General features: G+C 36.9%; 1 protein-coding gene across 4 annotated transcripts in view; it reads right to left on the reverse strand.

Annotated features, from left to right (window-relative positions):
• Window positions 1-19043, reverse strand: part of IL1RAPL1 (interleukin 1 receptor accessory protein like 1) — a 686647-nt gene that overhangs the window by 308277 nt on the left and 359327 nt on the right. For all 4 annotated transcript variants that reach the window (XM_064707010.1, XM_064707004.1, XM_064707014.1 and 1 more), the window contains exon 3: window positions 12537-12816. In XM_064707010.1, the coding sequence (XP_064563080.1) occupies window positions 12537-12816 (280 nt within the window). The remainder of the gene's footprint in view (window positions 1-12536; window positions 12817-19043) is intronic.

A 19043-nucleotide genomic window follows, 5' to 3' on the forward strand; every position in this document is an offset into this window, starting at 1 on the left:
GAGAGAATAGGGATTCTGGAAGCATGCTTTCATTAAAAGATGAGATCAAGGCTTTTATTTTTCATTTGCCTCAACATAAAATGTTATGCTGAAATAAATTTAATTTTTATTAAGCCTTGCCTTTTTCCAAGGATCCCCAAACAGAGAAATAGTACAAGAAAACTATAACCATAAGCAAGGATGCTACTAGAAAAGCTAATTTTAGTATGTAACACTGATAATGAGCACACAAATTTGAATACATTTTGATTAAACTTTGCCTGTAAAGTACCATATTAATAGCCATACTTTAAACAGCACTAATGATAACATGAAAAATAACTATTTCAGTAGATATAATGTCACACATAGAGAAACTGCCTGTGAGTGTCATTACTGATTATCAACCACCACAAGGGTGTATTTGACTATGAGCTCTTTATTTTATAACATACCACATCTGGGGGTTACTCACTGCTATTTGAAACACTGAGAACTACGTTCATGGTATCTAGATTGAGAATAGCTCTTAACCTGAACCTGAAAGTCATTAATCCTATTATATCCTGTATCTACAGATACATGTATGGCTGGGGCCTCCAGCACAAGAGAGATGTGAGAGGTTAGAGAGGGTAGGAGAGGGTCCAGAGAAAGGCCATGAAGGTGATCTGTGGCACCTCTGCTATGGACAGGCTGAGAGAGCTTTGTTAGTTCAGCCTGGAAATGAGAAGACTCTGAGGAGACTTTCCAGTCTCCTTGAAGGGAGCTTCAAAAAAGATGGAGAGTGAGTTTTTCCATGGGTAGATAGTGATATGACAAGGAGGAATGGTTTTAAGCTAAAAGAGGGTAGGTTTAATTTATGTGTTAGAAAGAAATTCTTTATCCAGGGGGTAGTGAGGCACTGGCACAGGTTGCCCAAAGAAGCTGTGGATGCCCCATCCCTGGAAGTGCTCAAGACCAGGCTGGATGGGGCTCTGAACAACCTGCTCTTGTGGAAGGTGTCCCTGACCATGGCAAAGGGCTGGAAATAGATAATCTTTAAGGTTCCTTCCAACACCTGTGATTTTATTATTATATACAAAGAGATATATCTTCAAATATTGCACATATTTTCATATTCAAATCTATATGTATGCTAAGCATAGTGGAGCAACTATGGATGTATGTGTGTTTTTACGTGCACAAACTATCTCTTGCAATAAATGAAAAAAGGAGCCCTTCTCACTGTCTAATCTTCATTAGTTTTCTAAGTGAAGACCAAATTTAGCACTCAAATGCTAAATGCTGTATCATAATGCTTAAAAGACTGAATGAAGATTACAGAGACATGTTCGACCTTTAATCTTCTCAGCTTTTTTTGCAATTAAATACCACAAGATTTCTTTGGTCACTCTCATCACCTTTGAAATTAGCACCACCAGGCTACACTACTTTGACAGATGGTAACACTAAACATGCACCAAATATGCAAATTTCATTACTTTCTCTCTATAGTGGGAATAACTGAACAATATTTTTTCAGTGTTACACATAAGTTCTTTCTGTTAAGTCTGCCTGTAGGTTTTAAAAGATGACATTAAAAAACTCAAGCAAATTTATTTTTTTCATACTACCATCAATTTAGGATATATTTACTAAAATATGTTACTCTTTAGTCATTCTATAGACACCATTGGAACTGAAGAAACAATTCATTATGAAATAGAATCTTTGCAAGCATGGGTTGTTATTTACCTCTTCCTTATGTGTGAACTCTGATTTTATTATACTAGAACAAAGAAGTGAAATATTTTAATCCAAATGATTTAGGTGTTACAGGATGTCATTTTATTACTTCTTGCACATCAAATCTGGAGTCACTTTGAGATCTCACATGACTTCTCCAAGCACTCTACTCTCTTCACAATGAACTATTGAATCATGTGCATCAGCAATCCTTTGAAAAACCTGCAATTTTGACATTGCCAGACTCAGCAAGTAACTTGCTTCTTTCATGCCCTACATTTCCAAGACAATATTTCGTTACCATCAGTATCAGTATTTTTTTCCTCCAGTTCCCTCCATACTCTCTCTTACTTGTGCTTTTGACTGGGAGCCAGAATTCCTGTAAAATTATTTACTGGATGGCCAAAAATAAAGAGAATCTCTTAGATGTATTGGAAAACTTCAATGAAATAAATTCATTAATTAATAAAATTCTATTTAATTGCTGTCTACTTATTTTTCACTGCTAACCTTACCACTGTTTTCTCCTACATTGATTTTGTTGTGACTATAACGAGTTTCCAAATGTCCACCTGATTTGCATCTGAATTTTCCTGAACACTTTTCCTCACACATATAAAATAAAAAAAACCCCTCCAACCATTTTTAAAATGTTTTTTCTTACCGTGGCATCCTCTTACATTTACTCAGTTTTCCGTAGCATACACAAACAACTCCTAGACAAATAATTAATCCTAGGATTGAAGACTTGTGACAAAGATTTCTTCTTTCTTTCTATATTAGATAAAGATGATATCCCAGCTTTTTCTTTTTTTTTTTTTTTTTTTTTTTATAGAGGAGAAGATTGAAGAGAAGGGAAAGAGGAATGGAAGCCTTCACCTTTCCACTCTTCTTTGCGCTGGGAACCTTTTCTTCATTACTGGGAATACTGGCTGCCTGTCTCTGCTTTGTGAAGGAAGAGGAGAGAGAAGGAAGGGTCAGAACAAAGACCATGGAGGAACTTCTCCCTGCTGCTAGGACTGCTTTAACTCACTACTGGCCTGGGGGAAATAGTCTAATTGTTGTGGGAAGTAGATGTTAATGGAACTGTTCCAAAGACATCCTGAAAACACAGCACCTCCTTCCCAACTTTATGTACTCTTACCGTAGTGGTATCAAAAAGTAGTCAGTAGGCAAATTCCCTGCAGTGTCTCTGCTGATTTGGTAACCTTTCTGGGTCATGGCACACACCCCCTTTTCGGACTGAACCCTTCTGAAAAAGTCATAAAAACATCATCTCTCTTCACCAGAGATCATGTGATATTTGATACTTCTGGGAGCCTGACTAAAGACTCACAACTGCTCCTTTTCTTTCCACTTTCTAAAGTATTATTTGTAATAATTTTTGGTCAGAAATCTTGGAAATACTAAACTAATTACTAAAAGACATTTGTTGTACTGATTTCTTTTAAGTCAGTATGATAAATTTTGTGAGCATCAATCACTAATTTAGATTTGCATTTCAGAAAGAAAAAAAGATCATAAATTAATTAATTCCAATTATTTCTTGTATTATAAACTCATCCAGTAAGTTTAATATTTTAAAATGCCAGCTTCATGTCATAGCACTAAAGTACAGACATATGTCCCTTGACTTTTATATCAGCCACTGCATTTCAATGTATGTGATGGAAACACACAAAGATAATTTAGTTTAGAATGCAGTTTAAGACATTTCAGTTCTGTCATCCACTTACATTCATACACCTGTGTGCTACATCTAAACTCCTACTGTAGCTGTCAGTCTGCCTGATGGAGCCTAGAAAATGGTTTAACTTAAAAGCCACAAAAAGCTCATTTTATTTACCTTGGAGTGGGTGAGTAGTGGCATGTGGCTTACCCAAATGTATCCCACATTCAGCCTCCTCCAGATCTAGTGTCAATATGTCATTCCCTTGGAAGTGTCCTGGAAATGCTCCTAGAGCCTCTAAAACAGCACTACACACCTATCCTCGTATAATGGAATCAAATCTTAGCTATATTTTAGCATCACTTAAATTGCCTTCTGTCCTGAGAACAAGGAGAATTAAAAAAGGAAACAACTGACATGCAGCTTTTTAGAACCTAGATGCTTAAACTGATTTTGATGTCCACAGATAGCTTATATACAAAGAGGTAAGCACTTGCAGGGCAGATTAAAAATACAATATTTGATATTAAGAGCAAATTCAAATGACAAAGTAGGTGGCCCATATTACTACTAGCAATACAACTTGGTTGTTTTGAATTCTGTGAGAGGAAACAAAAATATCTATAAAAATTTGAAAAAATTAAAAGCCACTGTTTTGAAAATGAGTGAAAATAATTTTAGTTCTTTGCCTTTGTCTTCCATTTTTTTGTCGCATTGTGAAGAAAACAATTGATTCTTGACTTAAATATCTATTGTATGGAATTAACTTTATTTGTGTTTTCTCTTTCTCCTGCATTTGCTAAAGAGGCAGCTGTAAAACCACTTCTTCCATTCTGTTGCAATTTTTTTTTTTATTTTTTCTAAGATTAATGCAGTTAGAAGCATAGTGTAAAACAGAAAAAAATACTGCTTACTCTTTAAAAAAATAGAAACTATTTTTTTTTACTATGAACAATGCATAGTAATACAACCCAAACACCTGTGAGGACTTCTCTTAAATTACCCATGCAAAACCAAACATCACAGTCATATTTTATTATTTTATTGAAACGAGATCTGAAGTGTTACTTTTTTGGTCAGAATTATTATTTTAGTTGTGAGCAGAAGAACCTTGACAATCAAAGGGCAAATCTTGTTTGCTGAAAGTGTTCTTAAGGAGAAACTAACAAATCTCTAATGAAACAGTGGAAGAATTAGTCAAATTGCTATTTGTTACACTGCTGCATTTAAGCAAGTATCTCAACAACAAAAGAATTAGCAGTAAAACGACATGGTTTTTTAAAAGGCTTCTTAAAAAATCTTTTTTCAAGTATTATTTACACCACTCCTATAAGTTGAGAGATGTTAAAATGCAATATTAACAATGCCTTCTGCTCAGTTCAAATACATGAATTTCTTCTTCTTCTTTTCCAATATCAAAATTCTTCCCCTATTCTGTGAAAGTATAGGCATTGCTATTTTGCCCTCATAAAAATTAATATAAGTCTTTATAGAAAACCTTGAAGTCCTACATAAAAGAATTATCTGGACTAACCTGTTCAGTTCTAGCCCATCAAGACTTCTCACATATTCATGATTCCACCCACTGACCATAAGGGTCATATTGCTCCTTTTTCTACTCATCTTCGTGCTTGTTTTCCATTGAGTTCTCATTCAGCCAAGCAAATAGCAAACACACAATGGAATTTAGCTTTATGCATAAGTTACACCAACTCCACAATGAGAAAATGTACCCTGCACTCACCTGCTCATCTCCTCAGTATCAGGTATTTGTTTTGCCCTAACACACGTGGAAGGTGTTTGTCACGTACAATGAAGATGCTAATGTCAGACAGCTGACCTCCTGCAGTGTCAGGACAGGGGAGTGGAGGATAAGTATATTTCAATCTCCTGACTTTCAACAAGCATTAACTTCAAGAAAATCCCACATTTATTTCTAGGAGCAACTGCTTTTGCCATCTGTACAGAGCACTTAATGTAAGCTCCAGCTACCCAACCTGTATAAATTCCTAATGTTAGCCCGAAGGCTTTTTCAACTCACCAAGCCTCTCTAAGTGACAGTCAAAAATTACATGGATATTTGACTAGCCTACCAAGCTTGCATTTGAATGGGAGATGGAGCAAACATAAGAAAATAAGAGCCAGATAGCTTGTGATGGTTACCATCCTCACAAAAAGAAAAGACCTTGGGAAAAAAACTCACAAAACTCACAAGCTTGCAAATGGAGTGTAAAAATAACGAAGACACAGCTAATTGCCCCCCATGCTCTCTATAAACCAAATGACCACAAAAGCAGGGACTAAGGAAAGTCCAACTCATGTGTTGAACAAGGTTCTCCTGAACCTGCACACCACTTCAAGAGGCTGTCAGAGTTGTTGTTTCCTTAAACCATAGGATTGCCAACGTTGGCAAAGACCTCTAAGATGCTGGAGTCCAACTCTTGACACAGCACTTCCACAGTCAGCATTGTGCAGCCATGTCCTGTCTCTCGTTATCCAGGACAATGAGTGGTGATACTGTCTTAAGGGAATTAATAGAATAACAGGCTCTTCTGAGACTTCCTTCTTTCTGAGTATTGCTGGCTCACCTGGTATTCCTTTGAGAAAGCTTATTTCTCTTATCCATTGTCAGATTCCTTTGTCAGTAATACACATAAACCTAACCAAAGATCTCATGCAGATCTAGGGAACACCATGATTATAAAGACAAACTGATTTAAGACTTATTTTCAGATTTTTCAGATACTTCCTCCATTTTTTTTGGAGGGGGGTGTTTGTTTTGTTGTTGTGTTTTGGGGGTTTTGTTTTTTTAAACTGAGATTGGATATGCGGTTGTTATATGAATGCTTACTCTTTTATTACGGTAATAATTTTTAAAAACTCTTTAAAGAAATAAATTTTTTTATAGGCATATATAGCCAGGATAAAAAGGCCCGCATTGGGCAAGACAAATTTCAAAAATGGTTGGTACCCAGAAGTAGCAATTCCTGTTTGTAAATGTGTTTTACATTATTCAAGATGATGAAGAAATGATGCTTCTACCAGGTTTATGAAAAATTTATTCTATTTCTTTTTTTGCTCACCATTTCCTTCAGAACAGCAAAGATTTCCTTACACATTGTGGGTTCAAGACTTCTGACAATTAATTAAACAATTGTGAATGCATGAAATATGTAAAAATATATGTTCTTCTGAATTGAATTGGTAATTTAGCATGTTCCTACTGTGGATGGTTAGCCTTCATGGAAAAGAAAGCAAGAAAGAAAGAAAATGAGAAAGCAAGAGAAAAAAAAGGAGAGAGGAAGGAAGGAAGGAAGGAAGGAAGGAAGGAAGGAAGGAAGGAAGGAAGGAAGGAAGGAAGGAAGGAAGGAAGGAAGGAAGGAAGGAAGGAAGGAAGGAAGGAAGGAAGGAAGGAAGGAAGGAAGGAAGGAAGGAAGGAAGGAAGGAAGGAAGGAAGGAAGGAAAAGACTAAGGGAGTTTTCACTAAAAAATAATAACACATGTTATTTTAAAGTTCCCATTTATTATTTCAGATTTATTTAAAGAATAACTATGTGTTGACAACAATGCATCATTTGTAGAGCTGTGATTATTTTAGCTAACTATACAGAAATTAACAGTTAAATAGTAATATTAATTAAGCCAAAATAATTGACATGATTTGACAAAATTAGATCTTTAAAAATACAGAAAAACAGTACTTTATATTTGAAAATGACACATCCTATCTAAAAAGATAAATTTATGCTATCTAAACCTAAAATTAATTTTCAGATGATGAAGATAAAGAACTATTTTTCATAAATTCAACTATCTCACATTTCCCAGGGAAAAAAAAGGTATTCTATATTGTGATAGTGATGCTTTTTAAAGATAATTTGGAAGCAGTTTTAACTGAAAATTTTTTGGAGAATATTAATAGTCTGTTATTTAAAATATATCTATGGCATTATATTTTATTTGTCAAATAAATATATATTAACAATTATATAGCGGGGAAGTTTTGTGATTCAATAATGTAATATCTGTATGTGTGGATGCATGTACTTATCTATGTGTAAATATAAAACCAGAAAATAAAACTGCTATGAATTTGAATAGTGATATTTTAAACATGGCTAAACAGCAAAAATAAAATCTGACCTTAGAAATTAGTTAGAAATACTGCTACATTTGAAGCCTTTACCTTCAGACATGCAAGACTATAGGAAGGGGAATGAAGATAAATGCAAGAGTAGACAATAATCAGATTTCCTTCCTTCCTTCCTTCCTTCCTTCCTTCCTTCCTTCCTTCCTTCCTTCCTTCCTTCCTTCCTTCCTTCCTTCCTTCCTTCCTTCCTTCCTTCCTTCCTTCCTTCCTTCCTTCCTTCCATCCATCCATCCATCCATCCATCCATCCATCCATCCATCCAAAAATTCTGTACACTTCACACTATTTCAGACTTTACCTCTTTTTCTCTAAATTCTTGCACTGTGTGTAACTAATGGAAACAGTTAAGCATACTGAAGCAGGTACTCAGGTTTTTTTACCAACTGAGGATGAAAATAGATTTGAACAATCTCCATAGATGCTGTTGTTCCCTGTCTGAACCTTGCTGTCATCTGAATATGAATCTTCAAAGCTGAATGTCACTAAATTAATTATAGACAGTATTTTTATGGCTAATAAGCACCTAATTAATTTAAGTATATTAAAGATGGAGATGGTTTTTCATCTATAATATAATTTGTAATGCTTTTTTTAAACTTCCATTGTTATCTCTATTTGTCTGTATCCTAAGCATTCTTGATAGACACTTCTATGTTTCTGAACAAGAATTGCTCATATGCATTTTTCTCCACTAAATGTTACAGCTTAGCAAAGCAATTAATGTTGATAAACATTAAACATGTTCATAAATACAAACCATGGCTGGATGGCTGGATCCCAAGGGTCATGGTGAATGATGCTACATCCAGTTGTTGGCCATCATTAGTGGGGTTCCCCAAAGTTCACTACTGGGGCCAGTTCTGTTTATATTTCTATTGATGGTTTAGAAGAGGGCAATGAGTGCACCCTCAGTAATTCTGCAGATGACAGTGAGTTGGGCAGAAGTGCTGGTCTGTTGAATGATACAAAGGCTCTGCAGAGAGTTTGGACCAGGCTGGATCGATGGGCTGAGGCCAGCTGAATGAGGTTAAAAAAAGTGAAGTGATGGGTCCTGCACTTTGGTCACAACAGCCCCATGAAGTGCTACAGCATGGGGAAAGAGTGGCTCAAAAGCAGCCCAGCAGGAAAGAATCTTGGAGTTCTGGTCAACAGCCCCGGTGACCAAGAAGGCAAATGGCACCTGGCCTGGATCAGCTACAGTGTGGGCAGCAGGAGCAGGGCAGAGACTGTCCCCCTGTATTCAGCAAAGGTGAGGCCATACCTCAAATCTTATGTCCACTTTTGAGCCGCTCACTGCAAGAAAGGCTTTAAGTGTCTGGAGCATGTCCAGGGAAGGGGTGTGGAGCTGGTGAAAGGTCTAGAGATAGAATCATAATAGAAATTGCAGAATGATCTGGGATTGTTTAGTGAAATGAAGAGGAGGTTCAGGAGAGATCCTATTACTCCAAAACTATCCTAAAGGAGGTTGCAGCCAAGTGGGGGCTGGAATTTTCTCCCAGGCAACCTTTTCTCCCTTGCAACTAAAATTTGTCACAGCCAGAAACCGGACAAGAAGAAATGGCCTCAAGCGGCATCAGGGGAAGTTCAGGTTGGACATCAGGAATAATTTCTTCACTGAAAGGGTAGTTAAGCACTGGAATGGAGTGCCCAGGGAAATGGAGTCACCATCCCTGAAAGCATTCAAGAAACAACTGGATGTGGCACTTTATGCAGTGTTTTAGTTGATGTAGAGCTCCTTGTTGAAATGTTGGACTCGGTTATCTTGGAGATCTTTTCCAATGCAAATGATACTATGATTCTATGATTTTCAATCACATAAATCTTCACTAACACCTAACTACTAAACTTCAGTTCCACTCCTCTATGCTGATATTATGTTGGGCAACTACAAGAGACATTGTAATTTCCCAGGGAAGGAAAAGAATACTCGAAGGAAGTGTTCTCTTGATAGGAACAGTATTTCAGCTATTTTTGAAACTTTAAAGGCAGAATTTTTGACAGAAGCTACTTATTTACTATTATACTAGGTATATGTAACATATACATAATTTCTGGGAGCTGCACTTAAATATTTACTTTAACTCTTAGTGCAGCTTATCCAGCTATATTCAATGTCCATACATGATAAATGACAAGAAACCTTGTGATGTGACATCCCTCTCTTCATGATGGGGAGGTGTCTAAAATTAACCCCATCTTCACTATCACCATCACCAATTCCTTCCCATTCCTCAGGTGTGGCTCTGGGATGTGGTTCTGACCAGCTGGAAATGCAGCCTGCACCCCAGTGGAGCAGAGTGGTCAAAAGTGACAGTACTGGTGTGGGAAGCAGCTGCAGGGAACAAAACAGCAGCTGAACCGAGCCAAGGGGAGCAGAGCCCAGAGCAACAGAGTGGCAACACAGTGAGACACGAACAATTTAGCTGTCAGAGGTTTGTCTGTCATTGTTTTCCATTGTCTTGGGCTTAGTGGCAGGGAAAGCCATCTGTGGGAAGCTCCTACCATCTTGTCTTTGTCTAGGAAAATGCACATGATGCTGGGCACAGGAACAGCTGCCATCTAACCTTTGTGCAGGGAAAGCCACAGGGTGCCCCCTAAGGGGAGTGCCAGAATCTTGTCTTTGTCCTGGTGGACACGCAGAACTGGGTCAAGGTGATGAACACCCTTTGAGGGTAAACACTGTCTTTGGTTGCAAGATGTGGCTGGAGGTGTGTATTCTATTGCCATCTGATTGAAGTGGGGCAGTTATCTTCTGTTAATTGGGCCACCTTTTAAAAGCAGGTGGGGCAGTTTCCTTTATCTCTTCCACAACCAATCCTCCCTCTGGGAAATATCTTCTGTTAATGGGCCATTGAGTTTCCCTGCATGGCTGATAAAATTACCTCATCCCATTGTGAGATGCTCCACCCAGGGGGAGGAGCCAGGCATTCCTACGTGGATATAATCTGAGATTTGAACACCACAGACAGCCTTTTCCACTGGATTCCCAGAGGAGGACCAGGCCCATCTACATCACCACTGGACCTTCAGAGGAAAACTACACCCTTGTACAGGATCACTGCCTCAGCAAAACCACACCTGACACTCCATGAGGACTGCAACCACCATTTCAATGGGACTGCTACCAATATCCTGACCCCAAGGGTGTCAAGTTATATTCTGACTCTGTCGGTGTTGTTTTGTTGCTTTGTATTACTTTATTTTTATTTTTATCTTTTTTTTTCATTTTTGTTTTCTATTAAGAACTGTTATTCCTACTCCCATATCTTTGTCTGAGAGCCCCTTAATTTCAAAATTATAATAATTCAGAGAGGGTTTACATTTTTCATTCCAAGAGAGGCTCCTGCCTTTCTTAGCAGACATTGTCTTTTCAAACCAAGACAAGCACCTCTTTATTTGTTATAAATATTGATGCTATTACTGTGCATTTCTTATTCCACTGCTGTTTGTTTTCAGTAAACTGTTATCTCAACCAATGGTCTCTGCCTTTGCCCCTCTCTTGCCAAAGGGGGTGGTGGGAAGAGCAGTGGTTTGTTTTTAGGTCTAATTTCTGACTGGCAGAAAACCACCATTGTAGTTTAAAGCAGATTACATGGTCCTATATACCTCTGGATTAAATAAAAATTCATGTAAAAAAAGCCATGAATACAGGTTGAGATGATAAACATAAAAGTATGTCTGAGTAGCTAAATTCAGCATTTATCTCTACTTGCTGGAAACTGCAACATCAGATAATTAAGGTTTTCTTTATATAAGCAGAAGAAATTAATTATGGTATTTTAAATAACATTATGGAATAATTGACAAAACTGTTTTCATTTTCATGGCTACTGTTACACACTTACCAGAAAATATTAATCCAAATATAACTAAAAATTCTCCCAAATGAGCTTAAGTTGTAGGTTTTTGTGGTTTTCTTTTAAAGAAAACTGTCATCATTAGAAAAACCATGTTGAATATGCTATTGGACAAACAATGTGATATGAAATGTTTCACAGGTTATATAAAGAGCTCATAGAACAATGGTTTTATAAACCCATTATTTAGTAAAAATCTCCTTCAGCACACACAAGCCAGACATCAATCTGTGCTCCCCCTCCCTCTATCCAAGACAAAAAACCAAAACCAAACAACCAAAAAAACCCCATTAAAAAAAAAAGGCAGACAGTAAACCTTTCCAATTGCTGATAAAACAATTTCCACATTGTCCTTGCATCACTGTGCTAGCTGCATTGTGCATTCCTTTTCTAGCCACTCAGTTGCTCTACATTTTGCTTTTTGACTCTTTCTATCATGTATTAGTAGGAAGACCACGTTTATAGTTACCCAGATAGAGAGGAATACTGTAAAGGGCTGGAAAAATATCTCTGTGTAAACCATATTAAAGATGCAAAAAGAAGCTGAAACCTGTTGCAGAAAGCAGAAGCAGACTCCAGTTTCTGGTGATAAAACTTGATGAATCAGAAGGTTAAATGTTTTGGAAGACATCTGGTATCCAGCCTCTATTATCAGGTTTAGCCAGATGTAATTCTAAAGGATGTATGCAAAAATGCTGAAATTTCACCTTCTGTTTTTTCTTGATTTCTCCTTTACATCAAATAGCAATTTTTTTTTTTTACAGAATAAAAGTCAATTCAGTTAAATCACTTAATGAAATCTACGTAAAATTAAATCTGAATGTAAAAAAAGAATTATTTTTTACTCTGGGATAGTGATTCCAAGAGTAAAACCAGAATCAGAGAAAGGAACAGCTAACATTCATCCAGTCCCAACCACCTTATAAATTTTAGATTTTGTTATAAATGACTAAATTTATACAAAAGCAAGTTTAAAATGTTCAAGACATTCAATAGCAATTTCCAGTCAGGCATAAAAACCTTCAGGGAAGGGAATGCCAGGAGAAGAAAAAAAAAGAACACAGTCAGAAAAATTTTCTTTGGCATTAAAGTCTAACTATTAAGAGCCTTGTTTCATGTTTGGTCAATTAAAATGCAGTATATTAAAATATAGTACCTTATAACACATGCATAGAGCCCGCTGTCTTGTACCACTGTTGGTCTGAACCAAATGGAGTCTTCTTCCTTGCTCATTCTGGTTCCATCAAAAGCTATAGGTTCCTCAAAATCTCCAGGTCCAGAGCTTTTGTACCACATCAAACTAAGTCCAGCACTTTGGGCTAGGGAGTAATTAGCTCTAATATATCCATAAAAGAGTGCACATTTTATACGAACAGGTTCTCCCACTAGAACTTGATATTTCTTGTAATCCACAGACCAGTCAGTGCATCCATCAGCTACAAGAGAAGAGAAAATGACAAGAGATTGTCAAAGGCTTTGGAAAGCACTATTCACAAAGCAGTCTTTATTGTGGGAAAGTATTGTATATGAAAAAAAAGTCCATTGAGGGACTAGCAGTGTGCTTTTTGTCCCTGAAAAATTAACTCCATTTTCATGATGCTTATGCCTTGTACTTGTCTATAGTGGACAGAGCTATTAGGACATATATCACTAAATGTTGATAATCTCTGAGCAGTAACTGAACAATTGCTCTTTTATCTTTTGTGGAACTCCAGCATGACCAGTAATAAAATGCTGAAGTGAAATTAGTGCAACACATAGGGCATGTGGTTCACAGTGTGTCACCATCTAAATTGCATCACTCAAATATCTTCAGTGTTACCATGTAAGTGAAAGCCTCAGAAGATATTAGGACAAGGAGTTGTGGTCTGAACCAAATTGTATGAAAGTTTGGGATAGATTTGAAGGAAGAGAAAAAGCTGTCTTTACCATAAGACCAGATGCACAAAAAGTTACTTTTAGGAAAATTACTATCAGTAATATAAATGGTTTATTCAAAAACATGTTAAACAGATCTTAGTTGGAATTCCTGAATTTCCAGAACTACATTACAAATTAGGGTTATTAATATTTTCTTTTTTTTTTCCAGTTGAATAACATCATCCCTTACCAATACTGTCCCACAATAACTGCTTATCAGAAAGCAAAGCTAAATTTATTTGACATGCCAAACCCCGGTAACATAATGAAACCCCAAGGCCAAAAAAAACCCACCAAACTCACACCCTCATCCCCTGTATTTTTAGTTAAGAATACCAAAACAACAAAAGGAAAAGAGCTATTTTCTACAATTCCTTCCTTAACAAAAGCTTGTATTTTTTAAAGCAATTTCAACCATGAAAATTCACCATTAGGTTCATACACTAAAAAACTCAGAGTCCAGTCTCAGCTAGTTAACCAGGCCCCAGTCCAGTCAGTAGAAAGCAATCAGTGCATCCAAAGGACAATTTATTTCTTCTCAATACTATGTCTCACATAAATATTTTGTTTCTGAATTTGACACTTTATTAACTTTTGAAAGAGCTGAGATAGCTAGATAGCCATCTTAGAAAATCAACTTTTGAAAAGCTCTATTTTCATCCTGGAATTGTTCTGACTTTAACAGAGAATTCTAGCTACCGTGCAAGGTAAAGCAGTATTTGCACTTAAAACTTAGACAATATTCTGATCTGCTGCTTGGGAGAAAAATATACTATATAGTGAGTTTTTGAGTTCTGTATTTGGGTAATGCCACAGTACTTATTATATATTGCAAAATAAGAAAGACTCAGACATTTTCACACATCCCTGTGTAAGCAATACCCTAAGTTGATCCAACATAGAAAGTTGGGGCAACAGTGAGTGAATTGAGTGAGTGAAAATTTAGAGTGAATTTGCATTGTGAACAGAATTCACACAGACAGATATTTCATATATCTTTGGACCATCTCCTCCTGCATTAACTTTTATGACCAGGAAGGGAAAATAATATGTCCCTGTTCCAATTTGCCTACACAACAGTTCCTAAAGATTAGTAAGTGTTGTTATAAGGCCCTAATAAGACTTTTACCCATGCATAAATTGAAGTGAATGGAAACAAAGCTACACTATTAGCTTCCCCTTAGGACCAAAGAAATTAACTTTCATGTAGTCCAGGATCCAATTGCATCTTTTCGCATTTCATTTTTACCTCTCTGAAAGAGCATTCTCTCTCCCCTGATTTTATTTCTCTCTGCTTCTAAATCCCAATGCCAAAAATGAATTAACAGTCAGCTCTAAGCAGTGTTAATTTCATTATATAAGTTACCAGGTAATAACTTCTTCATTATACTTTATCATCCGATTGTAATCTTGCTTTTCACTGCTTAATTTAGCTAGTACAGGATGGTTTACATTATTAGTTTGTAAGTTATGTCTTCTCTCTCAGGATATTCAGTTCTAATTGTTCCCAGTTCCTTTAATTTGCAGAATCCATGAGAATATATTGCTGAACAACACCATCTCGAGTTCTGTGTATTGGAGTAAGGATTAAATATGCAGGATGGATGACACTGGCTTTGTTTCAGCATATTTTTCATAAGGGACCTGGGGGTCCTGGTTGGTGGCAAGATGAGCCTGAGCCAGCAGGGCCCTGGCAGCCAGGAGGGACATCCCCGTCCTGGGGACATCAGGGACAGCATGGCCAGCCAGGCAAGGGAGGGAATTGTCCTGCTCTGCTCTGGGGGAGCCTCACCTCGAGTACTGGGGACAGTTTTGGGTGCCACAATACAGAAAAGACATTCAGCTGTAAGAGAATATCCAAAGGAGGGCCATGAGGATGGTGACAGGACTGGAGGGGAGACTGTATGAGGTCACTTGTCTGGCTTGGCCTGGAGAAGAGAACAAGGGGTTCATCATTGGGGTCTTCAACATCCTCATGAAGGGGAACAGAAAGGCAGGTGCCAATTTCTTCACTCTCATGACCCATGACAGGACTTGAGGCATGAAGTTCTGTCAGTGGAGTTTAGGTTTTATATCAGAAACTGCTTTTCAGCCAGTGGCTGGGCACTGGAACAGGCTCCCCAGAAAAGCAGTCACAGTACCAAGCACCACAGACTTCAAGAAGTGTTTGGACAGTGTTCTCAGGCACATGGTGTGATTCTTGGGATGTCCTGTGCAGAGCCAGGAGTTGGACTCCATGATCTGGTAGGTGCCTTCTAACTCAGCATATTCTATGATTCTAGAAAAGACTTCTAGGGATCATCTGAATTATCTGTATATTCACGGAACTATTTGTTCATTTTTTTTGTCACAAACCATATCAAAATGTCCCACCAGATATTTTAAGAGAATGTCTACTTGCCCTGGATTCAGCTGGGAGAGAGTTAATTTATTTTGGGCAGCTGTTACAAGTGCTTTGTTTTGGATTCAGAACTAATGAGCCCACACCTGGAGTGCTGTGTCCAGCTCTGGGCTCCTGAATACAAATGATATGTACAGACTGCAGCATCCAGCAAAGGCCCACAAAGCTGATTAAGGGACTGCAGCATCCCTGCTGTGAGCACAGGCTGAGAGCTGAGACTGTTCTGCTTGGAGAAGGCTTAGGGGGGATCTTAGTAATGAGTACAAAAACCTGAAGGGAAGGTGCAAAGAGCCAGGCTCTTTCCACTGGTGCCCAGTAATAGGACAAGAGGCAATGGGCACATATTGAAACACAGCAGGCTCCTTCTGAACACCAGGAAATATTTTTTTTCTGTAAGGTATACTGAAAGTTCAGACAGGAGGTTGTGAACCCTCAATTCTTGGAGATATTTAGAAGCCAGAGAGACATGGTGCTGAAAAACCATTTCTGGTTGGACGGTATGACCTACAGAGGTGTCTTCAACCTCAATCATTCTGTAATTCTGTGCTTTATTACAGTTACACTCAGTGATAACCTAAAAGAAACATATGTCCTCTTCTCAAAGTGGTCTTTGAATGAAGTGAAACATGAGAGTGTTTCTCTTCCTGCTTTCAGAAATATTACACCACTTAAACTGCCAACACTGACATTCAAGTCACTTAGAACTGTGTTAACCTTATTACAGCTGGAAGGCTTAATACCTTAAAAATCTTCCAGGAAAATCCTCACACTCAGCCAATGTGCTAATCTACGTGAAGGTGCTAATTCAATTTTGTCAGATATAATAGAAAATCATCATTGCCATCATAAGGCACACTGTGATATTTTCTGATAGCTGATATTTCAGGAGATAACTGTCGATCTCTGCATAAAATGCTCCCCGTTCCACAGTAAGAGAAACATAAACAGAAGCTTAAAATCACATCATGAAAGGGAAAACAGACTGTCATGTCCTTAAAAATAATACTGTGGACATTCAGATGATGATAGCATGCATGCACCATAGCCAGCCCTTTCTGCATGTGGTGTGTAGAGCACGCATGCCTTCTTCAGTCTAGAAAAACTTGGATGCATCAAAAACTAACTAAAAGCCCAATTTCTAGATTCCTTGAGGAACATAAAGATACATTTTAAAAGACCCAAACATATATAACATATATTCAGAGAATTCTTTTGATTTTTGTATTGACATTTGTGTCAGTAGTAGCCATAATTAGGAGAAGAAACATTAGACAATTTATTTGATCAATGCCCTACTTTTGCACAAAAAAAAAAAAAAAACAGTCAAGGTAGAAATGGACACAGTTACAATATGACACTGACTAGAAATATTCAATCTATTTAGTATTAAAATATCTGACTGAATATTAAACTTTTGTTGTTTTCTGTCCCTACTTACAAAGCCAGTAGCACACATTTAACATGTAAATATGTAACTGTGTCCATTTCTACCTTGGATTTTTTTTTTGTTTGTGCAAAAGTAGGGCATTGACCAAATAAATTGTTTAATGTTTCTTCTCTTAATTATGGCTGCTACTGACACAAAATCTACACCTTCAATTACAGTGATTCAAAACAACCATGGGGAAAAAAATAGACTCCATACTTTTCAATGTTTTTATTTACACCATCACATCATCAAGTCAATCATGTTTTAGAAATTGAAATATACTTGAATAATTCAACAGCTTTGAAATTTCAGAACTGCCTTCAAAAGAATGGTTGTAGTCCCTAATCTCTGTTTTAATATGCTGTCTGTTATTGCTACACATAATAGCACAATACAGAGTCCAGGATAAATATAATCCACTCAGTTATTTCCATGAGTGATTTCAGGGTATGAAATAAACCACACTGCATCACTCCCCTAATAATGAGATCGTTCTGCTCAATACACAAGTGTCTTGCAGTCTGTGTCTGCTGGATAGGAACCAACACACAGAATATCTAACATTACTAAAAAGGCCTTCCCCTTAATTTTTGGTATCATATGTACCATTTTCAAGGTAAAATTCAGTGCTGAAAAAGACAAAAATATAAAGTCAATAACTCCTGGGTCTGCTGCTGCAGTCTGATCTCATTTAAAAGCTCCAATTAAATATATAGGTTTCAGGGCTAGTAAAGGTCTTCACTTTTTCAATACATTGGTTAAAATCTGATTTTCAGATAGAAAATAGGTCTGATGGTTAAAATCAGTTCTCCTAAAACATTTTTAAAAGAAATAGAAAATTATCCTAATTGTTTTTCACGTGATGATATTTAAGAAAATAAAAATTAGCAACAGGTGTATTTTTCCTGTTCACCTGTGTTTGTAATTCTGCTCTGAATTTTAAATACAAAGGATTATGCAATATCACCATCTCTTCTATTTATTTGTCAGCTACTTTGGGGTTTTTAATAAGGCATTTGCAAACCTGACAAAGAAGTGATATCCTAAATCACAAAACATTCTGAAAAGTGGGCATGTAAAGGAGAAAGCACCTGGTCTTGCTCCCAAAGCTGAAAAATTGTCAAGGAGGGCACTAAGGGATGCAGAAATAAGATGGCAGTATGTAGGGAGAATAAGTATAATGGGTAGAGAAATCAAAGGATGTTGTACATGTGCTGTAAGAATTTTGGGTAGGGTGGCAAATAGCAAGGTCAAGAAAACAGGCTTTCCTTAATTGGCTGCTCATAAAACAGCATTTTAAAAGTTCATTAAGTGATGCATAAGACTCAGGATTACTTTCTTTAAAACAATTTCCACAACAATATTTTACCATCAAAATCACAGTCTGTTCTGGATTACTTCACTCTTTATCATCCTTGTTACTTTCTGGACATATGTTTTTTTGCTTAGACTAGCAAGCATTAAAATAAAAAAAAATAAAAATTAAGATTTTATAGTTTATAGCACACTCATTACAGTGCCTGAGCCGATTAACTCTATCCAACATAACACATGGTATTCTGGTGTGGGTTCTCATTATGAAGACATGCAAAGATTGTCTATTTTTGGTGTGCGTATGCTTTTATTTGATACAAAAATAAGCTCTGACAGGAATGAAGAAGCAGAGCTTAGAAACAACACATTATGGAGATGAGAGAGAACATGGTCAGTTCTATTCTTAGACTCCTTAGATTTTATTTTTTCAAAGCACTACCAGTATGAAATTGGGAAAATGAAAAAAAATATATTAATATTAATGTTATCAAATGACCACATCAGGTATTTTATATGCAATTAAATTTCTTTTTGCACTGACTGCTGTTACAGCTTTACATATTGCTATACTGCACTTCTGGTGGATACAGCATTTTCAT

The sequence above is a fragment of the Zonotrichia leucophrys genome, chromosome 1, assembly GCF_028769735.1.
Source record: "Zonotrichia leucophrys gambelii isolate GWCS_2022_RI chromosome 1, RI_Zleu_2.0, whole genome shotgun sequence".
Taxonomy (NCBI): domain Eukaryota; kingdom Metazoa; phylum Chordata; class Aves; order Passeriformes; family Passerellidae; genus Zonotrichia; species Zonotrichia leucophrys.